The sequence below is a fragment of the Erythrolamprus reginae genome, chromosome 2, assembly GCF_031021105.1.
Source record: "Erythrolamprus reginae isolate rEryReg1 chromosome 2, rEryReg1.hap1, whole genome shotgun sequence".
Classification (NCBI taxonomy): domain Eukaryota; kingdom Metazoa; phylum Chordata; class Lepidosauria; order Squamata; family Dipsadidae; genus Erythrolamprus; species Erythrolamprus reginae.
The window spans coordinates 40,000,481-40,018,561 of NC_091951.1; the positions used below are offsets into that span (position 1 = coordinate 40,000,481).

Consider the following 18,081-nt stretch of genomic DNA (forward strand, 5'->3'; position numbering starts at 1 on the left):
ACACACTTGTAAGTGGATCACAAGCTTCCTAACAGACAGGAAGCATCAGGTGAAGCTAGGAAAAATCACATCAGATACATGTACAATTAGCACAGGTGCCCCCCAAGGCTGTGAACTCTCACCACCTCTCTTCTCTCTATACACTAATGACTGCATCTCAAACGATCCATCTGTTACACTACTGAAGTTTGCAGATGATACAACAGTGATTGGACTCATTCGAGACAATGATGAATCCACATACAGACGAGAGGTTGAACAACTATCCTTGTGGTGTGACTGGAACAATCTAGAACTGAACACACTCAAAACGGTAGAAATGGTGGTAGACTTTAGGAGAAACCCTTCCACCTCTCACAATACTAGACAACAGAGTATCAACAGTAGAGACCTTCAGATTTCTAGATTCTATCATATTTCAAGACCTAAAATGGTCACCTAACATTTATTTATTTTATTTGTCATACAAATATAGTATTGTATTGTAGTATGTTTAACATAATATAAGTATAAAGTAGAGATAGAAAAGATAAAAAAGACATTTGGACAGGAACGGTAGGCACAAAGGTGCACTTATGCACGCCCCTTACAGACCTCTTAGAAAAGGGGAAAGGTCTATTGTAGATAATGTAAGGTTGAAGATTTTGGGATTGGGGGAAGAAACAAGAAACATCAAAAACGTCATCAAAAAAGCACAACAAAGAACGTTCTTTCTGCGCCAGCTCAGGAAGCTCAAACTGCCCAAGGAGCTGCTGATACAGTTCTACAGAGGAATCATTGAGTCTGTCATCTGCACCTCTATAACTGTCTGGTTTGGTTCTGCAACCCAACAAGACCGACACGGACTTCAGAGGATAATCAGAACTGCAGAAAGAACAATTGCTGCCAACCTGTCTTCCATTGAGGACCTGTATACTGCATGGGTCAAAAAGAGGGCAGGGAAGATATTTACTGACCCTTCACATCCTGGACACAAACTGTTTCAACTCGTTCCCCTCAAAACGGCGCTACAGAGCACTGCACACCAAGACAACTAGACACAAGAACAGTTTTTCCCGAACGCCTCACTCGACTAAACAAATAATTCCCTCAACACTGTCAAACCTTTTACTAAGTCTGCACTTCTATCTCTACTAGTTTTTTCTCATCATTTCTATCACACATTTCCTCCCACGTAGGACTGTAACTTGTTGCTTGCATCCTAAGATTTTTATTAATATTGTTTTTTCACTGCTTATTTGACCCCTATGACAATCATTAAGTGTTGTACCACGTGATTCTTGACAAATGTATCTTTTTCTTTTATGTACACTGAGAGACAAATTCCTTGTGTCTCACTTGGCCAATAAAGAATTCTATTCTATTCCATTCCATTCCATTGATGGATCCAAGCTTTAGCAGTCTATATATAGATATACAGTATAGGCTTCGATGTCACGGAATCCCTCAAGAAGGGCACTGCCCCCGAATATGTGACGTCATTAGAACAATGGCGGACCTGGAGTTTCTAGGGAAGCCCTCTCACTCCGGGAAGGGGCGGAGGAGGAGGAAAAAGACGAACGCCGCGGCTGTGACGTCAAGGATCCAAACTTTAGCAGTCTATATATAGATATATTTATTTATTTATTTTGTCCAATACACAATATATAGAAAAGAATAGACATGAGGTAATATATATAAAGAAAAATATAAAATAGAGAAGATATATGAAAGGAAGGAAATATATATGATATATGAGATAAAGGAAAGACAATTGGACAAGGGACGAAAGGCACACTGGTGCACTTATGTACGCCCCTATATAGGCTTCGACGTCACGGGATCCCTCAAGAAGGCTCTTCCCCGAGTATGTGACGTCATTAGAACAATGGCGGACCTGGGGATTCTAGGGAAGCCCTCTCACTCCGGGGAGGGGCGGAGGAGAAGGAGGAAGAACGCCGCGACTGTGACGTCACGGGAGGGCGTGCGGATTCCGGGGGAAGCCCCACCCCCAGATGGGCGTACCTTCCAAGCGGCGGGAGCAGCTCTCTTCTTATTTTTTTCCCCTTTCTCCCGCCATGGCTGCTTTGCGGTTCCTGCTAATGATCCCGGCCTTGGGCAATTTCCTTTTCACCTTCGGGACCGGCGTGGAGCTGATCCGTTTTATTTCCTTCCGCGCCGTCTTTTTGCAGCTTCCCGCAGCGGGGGCTGCGTCTTCTCCTCCTCACGGAACCGGCGTGAATCCAGGTAAATAAAAAAGAACCTGGAGATCCCGAAGCAGGACCTCCGATCTGGAGTGCGACGTGAGCTGCTTCCGAAGTGTTTGGGGATTTGGGGGGAGTTGATCCTCTCCGATCTAAAGCAGTGTTTCCCAACCTTGGCAACTTGAAGATATTTGGACTTCAACTCCCAGAATTCCCCAGCCAGCGAATGCTGGCTGGGGACTTCTGGGAGTTGAAGTCCAAATATCTTCAAGTTGCCAAGGTTGGGAAACACTGATCTAAAGGCATCCCGTTGGGATGGATAGCAAATATAGCGAATGGAGACATGCTGCAACAAGTCCTTTGGGAGTTGGGCTGCATGTAAATCCGAATAAATATATAAATGAATAAATAAATAAACTAGCCCTTGCGTGTTCTGTGGCAACGTTTCGAGCTGCAGCTTGCTTCTGCCCAGAGGCCCCTTTGCAAAAAAAAAAAAAAAAAAAAATGGCAAGACTGGAAATAGAAACCAGGGAACGCTTCTCTGTGCTGCCAAAAATTGCGAGCTGGACACGCCCGCTGCACGAATTTGATTTGATTGACAGGGATGGAATGGCATGAGCGACCTTTATCAATGGCTGCGTTCTGACAGAATAGAATATAATAGAATTAGAATAGAATAACGGAGTTGGAAGGGACCGTGGAGGGCTTCCAGTCCAACCCCCTGCTTAGGCAGGAAACCCTGCACCACTTCAAACAAATTTTATTTATTTATTTATTTATTTATTTATTTAGTTAGTTAGTTAGTTAGTTAGTTAGTTAGTTAGTCCAAAACACAATAATATACAATAGAATAAATAGAATAGAATTTTATTGGCCAAGTGTGATTGGACACACAAGGAATTTGCCTTGGTGCACATGCTCTCAGCGTACATAAAAGAAAAAGATACATTTGTCAAGAATCATGTGGTACAACACTTAATGATTGTCTTAGGGGTCAAATAAGCAATGAAGAAACAATCATTATTAATAAAAAATCTTAGGATACAAGCAACAAGTTACAGTCATACAGTCCTAAGTGGGAGGAAAAGGATGATAGGAATGATGAGAAAAACTAGTAGAAATAGAAGTGCAGATTTAGTAAAAAGTCTGACAGTATTGAGGGAATTATTTGTTTAGTAGAGTGATGGCGTTCGGGAAAAAACTGTTCTTGTGTCTAGTTATCTTGGTGTGCAGTGCTCTGTAGCGACGTTTGAGGGTAGGAGTTGAAACAGTTTATGTCCAGGATGCGAGGGGTCAGTAAATATTTTCCCAATGAACATTATAGATGATATAGTAGAGAAGATATATGAGATATAGGAAAGACTATAGGACAGGGGATGGAAGGCACTCTAGTACGCTTATGTACACCCCTTACATGGTTATCCAACATTTTCTTAAAAACTTCCAGTGTTGGAGCATTCACAACTTCTGGTGGCAAGTTGTTCCACTGATTGTTCTAACTGCTAGGAAATTTCTCCTTAGTTCTAAATTGCTTCTCTCCTTGATTAGTATAATAACACCCAAACAGGAAATCCACATTGTGGCTTAGACTCCAACCAGTGAGAGTGTATTGAACAAATCATTGCCAGATCATAACCATATAAAAGATGTTTGAAAGCAATCCCAACTGTCATTCAGCTGTCCTCTGCTAGGAATGTTTGGTTCTTTCCGACCTTCCTGAACTTTGCAAAACTTTGCTGTGATATTTTAGGCGGAAAGCCAAAAGCAAGATGGCGACCGCATGCACACTGCATGTTAAAAGATGGGGCAGTGTCCTTGGACAGTCGGCAGTCTCGTTCAGCGACATCACCAGCGTGTCATTACCGGTTCAGGCGAACCGGGAGGAACCCACCTCTGAGAAAAGTTGATGTAGGCATTTATAAACCTCTTTGGTAATACATGTTTATGTCCTGCCGTATACAGGGTGTAAGATTCCTCCGTTTTTCTCTTGCAGACGACACTTCGAATCCTCAGTGGAAAACTGTCCTAAGGGATCCCAAGATTCTGCACTCGCTCACAGTGGATGTGGGCCTGATTGTCCTTTTTATTCTGCAGCACAGCTTGATGGCCTCTGATCGGGTCAAACACTGGACCTGCAACTGCTTTGGGGTCTTGCAGAGAACGGTCTATGTTTTTTGTACAGGCTTATCCCTTCAGGTAGGCAGCATGATTTAGAGTATGTATGTATGTATTTATTTATTCATCCGATTTTTATACATTAAAAATAAAGTGGAAAGATGTACAGGGACAGCTGGACGTACGGACGGTGCATCAATTGAAGTTCCAATGGACTTCAGCTGTACAGTGTTCCCTCGATTTTCGCGGGTTCGAACTTCACGAAATGTCTATACCACGGTTTTTCAAAAGTATTAATTTAAAAATACTTCGCGGGTTTTTCCCCTATACCACAGTTTTTCCCGCCCGATGACTTCATATGTCATCGCCAAACCTTCGTCTGCCTTTAATAAATATTTTTTAAAATAAACTTTAATAAATAAACATGGTAATAATCTAAATGGATGCTAAGGGAATGGAAAATTGCAATTTAGGGGTTTAAAGTGTTAAGAGAAGGCTTGTGATACTGTTCATAGCCAAAAATAGTGTATTTACTTCCGCATCTCTACTTTGCGGAAATTCGACTTTCGTAGGCAGTCTCGGAACGCATCCCCCGCGAAAATCGAGGGAACACTGTAATTGTAAATTCAAGGAAAGTGACTCTCGTAGCCCGCCAGCAGGCCCGTGTAGCTGGTAGCGGATCCCGCCAGAGGAGAAGCTAATTGTGTCCTGTTTGTCCGACTTAGCACTAATGTTGTGATGCGCTAGCAGCCTATGCAGCTGGTACCAGAGTCAGACAGTGAGGAGGCTGGAAAAGGCAGAAGTGGTTCCTCAGGGGGAGTCTCCTCAGTGATGGCTCCTACAGGTACCGTCAGGTACGCAGAACCGGTAGAAAAATTTTAGTCAGGTACGCAGAAGAGGTAGAAAAATTTTGGTCAGGTACACAGAACTGGTAGAAAAAAATTGTTTATATTTTTTTCTTTTTTCCCTTCTGGGCTCTGGGTATGTTTTTCCTATCACAGTAAATGAGGTTGAATGTGTATAATTTTAGAAGAGCTGTGTGTGTGTGTGTGTGTACATACACATACAGTTTATATAGCAGATTTCTGTGTGTTTGTGTGTAATGTGTATGTACACATTTGGCACATATACAGTACATAGAATTAAATAGTATATTTTGGATGTTTAGAAATAGTAAATAGATAGGGAGATTGTATCTGTTTGAGGCGAGGAGAGGCCAGGCACCCTAACCCAAACCCTTGACAAGAGTGACGTCAAGTTGACCACCTTTAAGCCAGTCACATAACCTTTAAGCCACCCCCAGTCACATGACTGTCAAGCCACTCCCACCCGATCACTGGCTGCCAAGCCACACCCACAAAATAAACCACCAGTGTGGTGGTAAAAAAATTGAAGCCCTTCACTGAGTCTCCCCAAAGGTAGACTTGGGGCTAACAGGCCATTCCCCTATTTAAGAGATGACAATGCAGGCAGCAATTTGCAGGGAACAACTATTATTATTATTATTTATTAGATTTGTATGCCGCCCCTCTCCGCAGACTCGGGGCGGCTCACAACAGTGACAAAAACAATATATACTGACAAATCTAATAATTAGTGGATTTTAAGGAGTTTACAAAAGGCAAGGAGGGTGGGGGCAATTCTAATCTCCGGGGGGAGTTGGTTCTAGAGGGCTGGGGCCGCCACAGAGAAGGCTCTTCCCCTGGGTCCCGCCAAACGACATTGTTTTGTTGACGGGACCCGGAGAAGGCCCACTCTGTGGGACCTAACCGGTCGCTGGGATTTGTGCCGCAGAAGGCGGTCTCGTAGATACCCTGGTCCGGTGCCATGAAGGGCTTTATAGGTGATAACCAACACTTTGAATTGTGACCGGAAATTGATCGACAACCAATGCAGACTTTTATGTTGGTGTTACATGGGCATTTTTGGGAAAGCCCATGATTGCTCTCGCAGCTGCATTCTGCACGATCTGAAGTTTCTGAACACTTTTCAAAGGTAGCCCCATGTAGAGAGCATTACAGTAGTCTATGCCTTTGTGTTTTGAATTCAGAAACATCTGCACGATTCTTGTTCTTTCTCTTGGCATTCTTCCTGCAAATTGCTTCAGAACATTTTGCCAGCCATTGTAAGCTTCCTGTTATCTCCAAGACTGTTTGCTCAGACTTGAGTTATCATTCCGTGGACTCGTGCTGGCTGTTAATGAAGTTGAATTGACAGCTGGTGTTCCACAAAGACTGTTTTACATTGCAATTGTGTTTGCTGACTACTAAGAAAGCTCATTAGTAGTCTTTTAATTTAGTAAACGAAGCTTTGGACAGAATTTGTGTGTGCTGTGTTCTTTGGGGTTCGTAGCTGGGTCAGAACAGTTACACAACAACACAAGAGCACACAACAGATTTAAACTTAATATTAACCGCTCCAAACGTGACTGTAAAAAATATGACTTCAGTAACCGAGTTGTCGAAGCGTGGAACTCATTACCGGACTCCATAGTGTCATCCCCAAACCCCCAACACTTTACCCTTAGATTATCTACGGCTGACCTCTCCAGATTCCTAAGAGGTCAGTAAGAGGCGAGTACAAGTGCACTAGAGTGCCTTCCGTCCCGTGTCCTATTGCTCTCCTATATCTCCTATACCTTTCTTCTATTCCTATATCTCTTCTTCTATTCTTTCATTGATATGTTCTATTCCTATACCTTCTTTTCTATTATTTCTTAGATATATTTTACTATGAGTATCTCCTCTATAACCTTCATCATGTATTTTACTATGTGTATATAGACATATACCCACTAAAACCCTCATTGTGTATTGGACAAAATAAATAAATAAAATAAATAAACTTTCCTTGAAATTATATTTGCTGCCCCATCCTCATAGCCACGTGATCACATTTTAGATGCTTGGCAACCAGCCTGTATTTCTAACGGGGTGCAAGCATCCCCATGGATACTTGATTGCTTTTTGCGATTTGGTTGTTTTTGTTGTCATTTTCTAGCAAAAACACCCATTGGAAAAGCTGGATTCAGATTCACGACCATGTGATTTGCTTAACAACCACAGTGACACAGTGAAAATTAAGTGCAGTCACATGGTGATTTGACTTATGATTGCGATGACTTATCAAAGTCCCTGTGTCAATTGTGGTTGTCAATCAAGGGCTACCTGTAAAAATCTTGAGCCTTTAAATTCTTCATTATATTGCAAAATACGAACTGAATCGCCTTCCCTGGAGGTCTTTCTCAGCTAGGAGAAATGGGCAATTTAAAAAAGAAGATAATAATGAAGACTATAGCTTGCATTTAAACTTGCGTTGTTTTGTAACATACAACTTTCCTCCAGAAGTTGTGGGTGTTCCAACACTGGAGGTTTTTATTTTATTTTTTATATTTTTTTAATTAAATTTTCAAAAGGACAAACAAAGACATACAACACTAAACATTTAAGGAGCTACCATTGCTCCTCTTGTCGTAGAAGTCTAACTAATACAAAAATGTAAAAAATCCTAACTATAATCAGATCAAAGCAGAAATGTCAGACATGTAAGTTACATTCTTGTTAAATTTAACTCTATATTTTTGATATTAAACTTATTATTTAAATTTCTCTACACTCTAAAATATTCTATGCTTATACAAACAGAAACAAAAAAGAAAAAAGTTATTAGTAATACTACTTAATATTTCATTCTATGTTGTAGTTAATTATTAATACAATTTTTAAAATTCCACCAATCATATACTTTATCCCATATTTTATAATATTCTGTTTCAGTTTGATTATTTAAACGTTTAGTCATCATATCTAGTTCTGCACATTCTATAATTTTTTTAAGTACTTCAGTATCTTTTGGTATTGTATTTTCTTTCCATTTCTGTGCAAATACTATTCGTGCCGCAACCAATATATGTATTATTAGATAATGGAGGTTTTTAAAGAAGAAATTGTATAACCACTTGTCCCAAATGGTAGAGGGTTTCCTGACTGAGCAGGGTATTGGACTTAAAGACCTCCAAAGCAGCAGTGAAATCTACTTACCTTCCCTATGGTTCGGAAGCGTGTGCTTTGCGTTTTGCACTCGCGCTTTGCTCACACCAACATTGTACATACTTTTTCACCCCCTGCGCATGCGCAGAAGGTTAAAAGTGGGTGGGACCTTACGCAACTCCCGCTACTGTTTCTCCAAATCACCAGCAGCCACCGCTAACGGCACGCCCGAGCTGGGTCGAGCCAGTAGCAATTTCACCCCTGCCCCAAGGTCCCTTCCAACTCTGTAATTCTGTTACAGTATTTCGATTCGTACCCTACATGACCTGAACTTCCCCACCTGCTGTCGTGTTAAATGTCTTTGCGGTGCCTGCTAGCAACGTAGAGAGGGTCCGCAACTTGGGCGTCCTCCTCGATCCACAGCTCACATTAGAGAAACATCTTTCAGCTGTGGCGAGGGGGGCGTTTGCCCAGGTTCGCCTGGTGCACCAGTTGCGGCCCTATTTGGACCGGGAGTCACTGCTCACAGTCACTCATGCCCTCATCATCTCGAGGCTCGACTACTGTAACGCTCTCTACCTGGGGCTACCTCTGAAAAGTGTTCAGAAACTTCAGATCGTGCAGAATGCAGCTCAGAGAGCTATCATGGGCTTTCCCAGATATGGCCATGTCACACCAACACTCCGCAATCTGCATTGGTTGCCGATCAGTTTCCGGTCACAATTCAATTCAAAGTGTTGGTTATGACCTATAAAGCCCTTCATGGCATCGGACCAGAATATCTACAGGACCGCCTTCTGCCGCACGAATCCCAGCAATCCCACAGAGTTGGCCTTCTCCGGATCCCCTCGACTAAACAATGTCATTTGGTGGGACCCAGGGGAAGAGCCTTCTCTGTGGCGGCCCCGACACTCTGGAACCAACTCCCCCCAGAGATCAGAATTGCCTCTCCCCTCCTCACCTTTCGTAAGCTTCTTAAAACCCACCTCTGTCGTCAGGCATGGGGGAATTGAGATATTCATTTCCTCCCAGGCCTATACAATTTATGCATGGTATGGTTGTGTGTATGTTTGGTTTTTTAAATTAGGGTTTTTAAAATTACTTTAAATATTAGATTTGTTATATGTTGTTTCACTATTGTTGTTAGCCGCCCCGAGTCTGCGGCGCACAAATCTAATAAATAAATAATAAATAAATACATTTTTTCCTTCTCTTTTAACATAGTTGCTGATGAGATATTGGCAGCCAGTCCAGGATGGCCCCATGCTCTGGAACACAAACACTGAGCCATGGATCACTTGGGTTCCACTTATCTGCTTTATCCTGCATTTCATCTCCTGGCTCATCATCTTCAGCATCATCCTCATCTTTGATTACGCAGAACTAATGGGAGTCAAGCAGGTACCGTATTTGTATTTGTTTCTTCTCCTTCATGTTTCTCCATTTGGTGAGCAAGGACGCAGCAGTGGTGTAATCTACTTACCTTCTGTTGTGGTTAGTGTTTTTAATAGGAAAGTGAACACAGGAACAAGGGGGCACAATCTGAGGTTAGTTGGGGGGGAAATCAGAAGCAACATGAGAAAATATTATTTTACTGAAAGAGTAGTAGATCCTTGGAACAAACTTCCAGCAGACGTGGTTGGTAAATCCACAGTAACTGAATTTAAACATGCCTGAGATAAACATATATCCATCCTAAGATAAAATACACAAAATAGTATAAGGGCAGACTAGATGGACCATGAGGTCTTTTTCTGCCGTCAATCTTCTATGTTTCTAGTTTGGGAAATAAAAACATGGTGAGCCCAGCATCTGATGTAACCCCGTTTATCTTCCAGCAGGTTGGTGGGGGATGATACATTTTGTCCAAAACCCTAACCCAAATCCTTGACGTGAATGACGTCAAGTTGCCCACCTTTAAGCCAGTCACATGACCATTAAGCCACTCCCCCAGTCACTTGATCTTCAAGCCACTCCCACCCGGTCACATGGTCTGCAAGCCACACCCAAAAATAAGCCACACCCACAGCGTGGTAGTAAAAAAATTTGCAGCCCTTCACTGCTGTACAGTAAACAGATGTTGCTCTCATTTCACCCCCAGGTTTATTACTACTGCTTGGATATGGGAGACCCTTTGGCGGTGAAGTCTTCACGGGCTCTCCGTCTCTACTCCCACCTTCGCCATCCGCTGTATGTGGAGTTTCTCCTTATCCTCTGGGCCGTTCCCTGCCTCTCCCTTGACCGCCTGCTTCTGGCCTCCCTCTTCACGGTCTATCTCACCTGTGCTCACAGCCTGGATGAACAGGATTACCTCTACCTCCGTGCCCAGCTGGACAAGAAGTTCCAAATCTTCTCCCGGGAAGAGGCAGCTTATGGGGGCTTCTTGGCTCAAAACGGCCCCTCGGACTACAAGGACAACTGAGTAAGGGTGGGATAGGTACCGGTTTTGGTTTCAGGGGTGGGGGGGATAGGGGTCTGACTTTTTGGGAGGGTCAAACTGCCACAAAAGCTGCCACAGCTCCCTGCTTGCAAAGCACTGAATAATACGCCATAGCTTGTCTTGGGATATGCTTTATTAAGAGCCGTGGTGGTGCAGTGGTTAGAGTGCAGTGCTACAAGCTACTTCTGCTGCTCACCGGCTGCCAGCCGTTGGCAGATTGAATCTCACCAGGCTCAAGGTTGACTCAGCCTTACATCCTTCCAAGGTCGGTAAAATGAGGACCCAGATTCTTGGGGGCAATATGCTTAGTCTCTGTACACCGCTTAGAAAGGGGCTGTAAAGCATTGCAAAGCGGTATATAAGTCTAAATGTTATTGCTATTTGCATAAAAAGGACTTGAAGGGCTACCTCGCACGAGTTTGTTATCTATTGGGCCCCGTTCTCTTGTAGCTCTCTAAAGGAATCTTTCCTAAGCTAGAGTTCTCCATTGTTACGGACTTCATTGTCCTCAACAGCAATAGTAGGTGAAGATGTTGGGGATTTAAGTCTCGACACATTTGGAGAATATCCAATTGGGATAGCCTGGATTGAACCACACTAAGTTCGACTCATATTGTAGATCATGTAACGGAGGTGCTGTTTATTGGAGAAGGCTGGAATAGCAGATGCCTGGGTTGATCCCACCTTAGAATGTTAAGATCATTTTTTATCATGATTTTTTCTCTTACTCTGAGAATCCTTAACACTGGTTGAAAATCCAGCTATAATTGGCCATTTTCGTGGCAGCCTCTAGATTGGATGGTTGTGTGGAGAGCAAAGCAGCTGGTTAAACCAGGGGTAGGCAAAGTTGGCTCTTCTATGACATCTGGACTTCAACTCCCAGAATTCCTGGCTCAGGAATTCTGGGAGGTGAAGTCTACAAGTCATAGAAGAGCCAACTTTGCCTACCCCTGGGTTAAACAAACATCCAACTATGGAAAAGAGACATCTAGAATATGTTTTCAAGAGCACAGCAGCCCCTCCAGAGTAAAATAAATAAATAAATTGGGGAAATGACTGCTCTTTAGCTCTTTAACAGCCTGCTTTGACTTAAGAGGATGTTTAAAAAGATCTTTTTAAAATTAATAGCATGTTTTTATTTATTTCAAAGCTTTTACTGACCTCTTGCCACAATTTTTTAATCATAGCATTTTAACCTCAACATGCAAATACTTAATTTTTTAAATATATATATATATAAGCAGCCAAGTGTACTTATTTGGAGGAATACTTACAAGGGGATGCATGACTTCAATATGATTTATGAGTATACAGTATGTGTGTGATGGTTTAAGCCTCTTAACTACTGTTGCAAAGGTGCCTTGTTTCTGAGGTAAAAACTTCCCTTGGATCATAGAAGAAAAAAACAGAAATCAAAAAAGCTTTCAGCCCAAATGCTGATACTGATATCTGAGTATTAGATTTTCCGAAGGGATTTCCAAATCTTTCACTCATGTTGTTCTTTTAAAAGATTATTTTGATCAATAGAAACACTGCCCATGTTAAGAGTTCTCAAATACAGCTTATCCTTTTTATTTCCCAGTGTGTTGGCTGGGAAATGCTGGGAATTGAAGTCCAGACATCAAGGTGCCGTAGTTGAAAAACACTATTATAGATTAAAGCAGTGATGGTGAACCTTTTTTTTTTTGGTTCGAGTGCTAAAAGGGGGCAGGGTGCACAGGTGCCCACACGCATAATTCCATGCGTACCCCCTCCACGCATGCGTACGTGACCTCGCCCCCCCCCACTCCCCACCACATGGTGGCACGCCCTTTTTTCATTCTCCCCAGGCTCCAGAACCTTTCTAGGAATTTGGGGAGGGCGAAAACGCGCCCCCCACCCCCACCGGAAGCCCTCTGGAGACAGAAAATGGCCCATTTGCCAACTTCCGGTTAAACCGGAAGGTCCAATTTTTTTGTTCTCCCCATGCTTCAGAGCCTTTCTAGGAGCTTGAGGAGGGTGAAAAGGCCTTCTCCACCCCCCCTGGAGTTTTCAAGTTGGAAAACGGAACATTTCCGGCCTCTGGAGAAGGGCAGGAGAGGCTGTTTTCACTCTCCCCAGGCTCTTAGAAAGGCTCTGGAGCTTGGGGAGAACAAAAAACCAGGCCTTTTTCCCAATTCAGAGTGGGCCCAGAAGGCCCGAAAATCGCATGCCCACCGATGTGGCTCCTCCCTCATCATCATGTCATAGAACAGGGGTAGGCAAAGTTGTCTCTTTTATGACTTGTGGACTTCAACTCCCAGAATTCCTGAGCCAATCATGCTAGCTGAGGAATTCTGGGAATTGAAGTCCACTTGTCATAGAAGAACCTACTTTGCTTACCTCTGTCGTAGAATCATATCTCGGGGCCATCTGGCAGCATCAATAGGGAAGAGTCAAACAAGCTAAGCTCTTTTGTATAAAGATACCTAAAGGGTCAGGATTTTTTATCATAATGCCCGTATGGAAATCTTGAATTTCACCTCACTGGAGGCCACTGTGGCCACCATTTTGGGGAAGTTTTGGACGATGGAAGTCCTGCACTTTAAATGCTTAGTACAAACATCCTTCCGTTTCCCATAAGGAATATTACAATGGGACATCTTTTTTTAAATTATAAACTACACTAATGCGATCAATAAATAAAATCAACATGTCCCATCGTTCTAGGAGCAAAATGTCTGATTCCTCCCGTCTATTTTGTTATAATTCTTACTTTCGTTAAAGGTACAGGAACCTACATATAGCAGGAAGAGGAAAGTTAAAATTTCCAGGCTGCTGCCGCCTAGGGTTGGTTCTACTGCCTTATTTTACAGTGGCCTGAAACACCACCAATATCTCAAAACCTGGTTCTGTCCTTGTAAATGTATATTGTAATTCTGTATCTTAATACTAATGAAGCTTTAAAACAAAGAAAAAAAATCTTGGATTTCAGCGCAAAATAAATGTAATCTATTTTTAAAAAAATATAAAACTTGCTGTGTTTTACTGCGTCTTAAAAAGTTTGGTAAAGATCCTTTTTTTCCCCCCATCTCCAACTTCAGTGGTGCTCTACAGGTTGGATGCTCAGCAGGACTTTCCATAATATGCACAAGCTTGCACCGGCGTAAAAGCCCTTCCAGTTTGTAAAACCTCTGGAAGCCAGGTTGTAAAAGATGAGTCCTCAACGAGGTTCCTATTTGGAGGGCAAGAAAAATCTCATTGGCTTTCTTGCACGATGCATCATTGCCCTGTCAGTGGAGGCATAGTGACCCTTGAGCAGAAGTGGGTTCCTGCCAGTTCGGACCGATTCTGTAGAACCGGTAGCGGGAATTTCAGCTCACTCGCCAAACCGGCAGTGATGGTTGGCTGGACACGCCCCCAGCTTGAAATCCGTCCACCAGAGCCAAATTTAAGCGAAAATAACCTCCTGGTTATTTTCAACCTCCAAGGCCTCTTGCACATAGAGATGATAATAATAATAACAACAATAACAGAGTTGGAAGGGATCTCGGAGGTCTTCTAGTCCAACCCCCTGCTTAGCAGGAAAGCTACACTACTTCAGACAAATGGTTATCCAACATCTTAAAAACTTCCAGTGTTGGAGCATTCACAACTTCTGGAGGCAAGCTGTTCCACTGATTGTTCTAACTGTCAGGAAATGTCTTCTTAGTTCTAAGTTGCTTCTCTCCTTGTTCAGCTTCCACGCATTGTTTCTTGTTTTACTCTCAGGTGCTTTGGAAAATAGGTTGACTCCCTCTTCTTTGTGGCAAGCCTTGAGATATTGGAACACTGCTCTCATGTCTCCCCCGGTCCTTCTTCTCATTAAACTAGCCATGCCCAGTTCCTGCAACCATTCTTCATATGTTTTAGCCTCCAGTCCCCTAATCGTCTTTGTCGCTCTTCTCTGCACTTATTCTAGAGTCTCAACATCCTTTTTGCATCGTGGCAACCAAAACTGAATGCAGTATTCCAAGTGTGGCCTTACCAAAGCCTTATAAAGTGGTATTAACATTTCACATGATCTTGATTCTATCCATTAATGCAGCCTAGAACTGTGTTGGCTTTTTTGGCAGCTGCTGCACAGTTCTGGGTGCTTAATGTGTTTAATCTGGGAGTGATGGGGGCACAGCATGCACAAATGTGAGTGTGCAAAATGTAGTGAGTGCGCACTTTAAGCACAACCCCAAACTTGTAGCGAAGGTAAGTAGAATCCAGCCCTGCCCTTGAGGCATAGAATTTAGCTTATATTCTCTTTATTACCAAAGAAAACAGCTTATCTTCATTATGGTTATACCACAGAAATACTGTGAGGCTCAGTTTTAATCGTTAAATGTTGCCCTTGTATAGGTAGTCCTCGATGTCAAGCTTGAATTTAATTGGGGTATGGGATTGTTTCTATCCTTGAGGATTCTGACATGAATTCAGTTTGAAGCTGGAGGGAGATACGAGGAAGATAGAGCCTTCAGCCAAAACAACATAGCCAGCTGATGAGTCAAGTACAGCCATACGTCTACCTAAGAACACCTCTACTTACAAACTTTTCTAGATAAGAACTGGGCGTTCAATATTTTTTTGCCTCTTCACAAGAACCATTTTCCACTTACAAACCTGAGCCTCTGAAACTAACCAGAAAAGGCAGGGAGAAGCCTCCTTGGGGCCTCTCTAGGAATCTCCTGGGAGGAAACAGGGCCAGAAAAGGCGGGGAGAAGCCTCCTTGGGACATCTCTAGGAATCTCCTGGGAGGAAACAGGGCCGGAAAAGGCAGGGAGAAGCCTCCGTGGGACCTCTCTAGGAATCTCCTGGGAGGAAATAGGGCCGGAAAAGGCAGGGAGAAGCCTCTGTGGGGCCTCTCTAGGAATCTCCTTGGAGGAAACAGGGCTGGAAAAGATGGGGAGAAAACTCCGTGGGGCCTCTAGGAATCTCCTGGGAGGAAACAGGGCCGGAAAAGGCAGGGAGAAGCCTCCGTGGGGCCTCTCTAGGAATCTCCTGGGAGGAAACAGGGCCGGAAAAGGCGGGAGAAGCCTCTGTGGGGCCTCTCTAGGAATCTCCTGGGAGGAAACAGCCAGAAAAGGCAGGGAGAAGCCTCCATGAGGCCTCTCTAGGAATCTCCTGGGAGGAAACAGGGCGTCCACCTCCCTGTGGTTTCCCCAATCGCACACATTATTTGCTTTTATATTGAATCCCATGGGAAAAATTGTTTCTTCTTTCACCTCTTGGCAGCCACAAAGGTGAGCCAGGAAATAAACATCACCTTTATTGATATACAGTAGCAGCTCCGGAGCTGGGGAATGCACAGTGGGGAGGGCGGCTGGGTTGGGCTGGGCCAATCTGTCGCCCGTCCTTGAGTTCAAGAGGGGAAGCCACTAACATTCATCCTCCCCAAGCAAAGCAAACAAGTTCTGAGTGGGTAGTTTCCCCTTTCTAGGAGGGGCGGATTGGCTGGGCCCACTCTTGGGGGCTGAGAGGGGCTCCTCCTCCTCTTCTCCTTCTTCATCGGCATCCCGATCTTTCTCTTCGTCCTCCTCCTCTCCCGAGCTGGAGATTTCGTCCTCCTCTTCTTCCTCCCACTCGTTTTCCTCTGCAGAGCCTTGCTTGTCTTCTCGGCGATGGTCTTCCTGCAAAGCTGCCATCTCAGCCGTTTCGGGGTGATGCTCCCACATGGCTGCACAGGGAACAAAAAAAACAGAGCGGTGAGAAAACCTAGCATCCATCGCTAGGGGAAGTCTTAGGATAACTTCTATCTAGCCCAGGGCTCGGCAACCTTAAACACTCAAAGAGCCGTTTGGACCCGTTTCTCACAGAAAGGAAAACACCGGGAACCACAAAAACTGTCGACATTCTAAAATGAAGATAACACTGCATACATCTTTTTTTTTTACCTTTATGCATTGTAGATAGATAGAAAGATAAAAAGATAGATAGATAGATAGATAGATAGATAGATAGATAGATAGATAGATAGATGAGAGAGAGAGATAAATGTATAATGTGTTGCATTTATTAAATCAGCGACCTGCTACAGAGAAAACACATTTTTGTTTCTGCATGCAACAAGGAAAAAAAAAACATTTTGAACTATGAGGAAAAAAAGAGAGATTGAAAAGCTCAATAAATGATTAACCAGCCGGGTGTCGCACACTGACGGTTGTGACCCTAATTTTATTTATTTATTAGATTTGTATGCCGCCTCTCTCCGTAGACTCGGGATGGCTAACAACAATAATAAAACAGCATATGACAAATCTAATACTGTATTACAATAACTAAAAAACCCTTATTAAAAATCAAACATACACACAAACATACCATGCATAAATTGTATAGGCATGGAGGGAAAGGAATAGCTCAATTAAGTAATCAATCAATCAATCAATCAATCAATCAATCAATCAATCTATCTATCTATCTATCTATCTATCTATCTATCTATCTATCTATCTATCTATTAGATTTGTATGCCGCCCCTCTCCGAAGACTCGGGGCGGCTAACAACAATATAAAAAGACAATGTAAACAAATCTAATATTAAAACAATCTAAAAAAACCAATTTAAAGAACCACTCATACATACAAGCATACCATGTATAAATTCTATAAGCCTAGGGGGAAGGGAAATTTCAATTCCCCCATGCCTGACGACAGAGGTGGGTTTTAAGAAGCTTGCGAAAGGCAAGGAGGGTGGGGGCAACTCTGATATCTGGGGGGAGTTGGTTTCAGAGGGCCGGGGCTGCCACAGAGAAGGCTCTTCTCCTGGGTCCCACCAAACGACATTGTTTAGTCGACAGGACCTGGAGAAGGCCAACTCTGTGGGACCTAACTGATCGCTGAGATTCATGCGGCAGAAGGCGGTCCCGGAGATATTCTGAAAAGCTCAATAAATGATGAACCAGCCGGGTGTCGCACACTGGCGGTTGTGACCCTAATTTAGAGAGTACAGGGAGCCGCAGCAGAGGGATGAAAGAGCCACATGCGGCTCCAGAGCTGTGGTTTGCCAACCCTTGATTTCGCCTAAGCCACTATTCCTAGCAAACCCTTATCAGTGAGCAGTCTTCTGGACTCTACGCAGTAAAGAGCCTGCGAGAGAAACGTTCTGCTGCAAAGTCGCCTCGAGAAGGGTGGCATAGAAATCTAATAAAATAAAATGAATGAATGAATGAATAAATAAATAAATAAATAAAAGAAGGCCAAGACTAGTAGCAGCAACAGCACTTAGGACTTCACAGATTTCACGCTTACAACTGTGGCAGCACCCTCATAGTCACATGATCAAAATTCAAGTGCTCGGCAACTGGCGGGTATTTATGGCGGTTGCATTGTCCCAGGGTCACCTGATCCCCTTTTGCAACCTTCCCAG

The 18,081-nt window shown here is 43.3% G+C and overlaps 2 protein-coding genes across 2 annotated transcripts in view; one reads left to right on the top strand and one right to left on the bottom strand.

The window, feature by feature from the left end:
* Positions 1 to 2,025: 2,025 nt before the first annotated feature.
* NRM (nurim) lies at positions 2,026 to 13,719 on the top strand. The gene is made up of 4 exons (XM_070737756.1): positions 2,026 to 2,226; positions 4,177 to 4,379; positions 9,512 to 9,688; positions 10,389 to 13,719. Exons 1-4 carry the CDS (start codon positions 2,058 to 2,060, stop codon positions 10,707 to 10,709), a joined length of 870 nt encoding a protein of 289 aa, XP_070593857.1. The 5' UTR covers positions 2,026 to 2,057; the 3' UTR covers positions 10,710 to 13,719.
* Positions 13,720 to 15,959: 2,240 nt separating this feature from the next.
* Positions 15,960 to 18,081, bottom strand: part of GNL1 (G protein nucleolar 1 (putative)) — a 31,219-nt gene continuing 29,097 nt past the window's right edge. Inside the window, exon 9 of the mRNA XM_070737894.1 lies at positions 15,960 to 16,389. Coding sequence (XP_070593995.1) covers positions 16,091 to 16,389 — 299 coding nt within the window. The 3' untranslated portion in view covers positions 15,960 to 16,090. The remainder of the gene's footprint in view (positions 16,390 to 18,081) is intronic.

What these genes read in the sequence shown, in the direction of transcription:
- NRM (XM_070737756.1), top strand. Translation starts at nt 2,058, where the DNA reads ATGGCTGCTTTGCGGTTCCTGCTAATGATCCCGGCCTTGGGCAATTTC. An exon ending in GTACAGGCTTATCCCTTCAG is followed by an intron (nt 4,380 to 9,511) that starts GTAGGCAGCATG and finishes CTTTTAACATAG; the next exon opens with TTGCTGATGAGATATTGGCA. An exon ending in AACTAATGGGAGTCAAGCAG is followed by an intron (nt 9,689 to 10,388) that starts GTACCGTATTTG and finishes TTTCACCCCCAG; the next exon opens with GTTTATTACTACTGCTTGGA.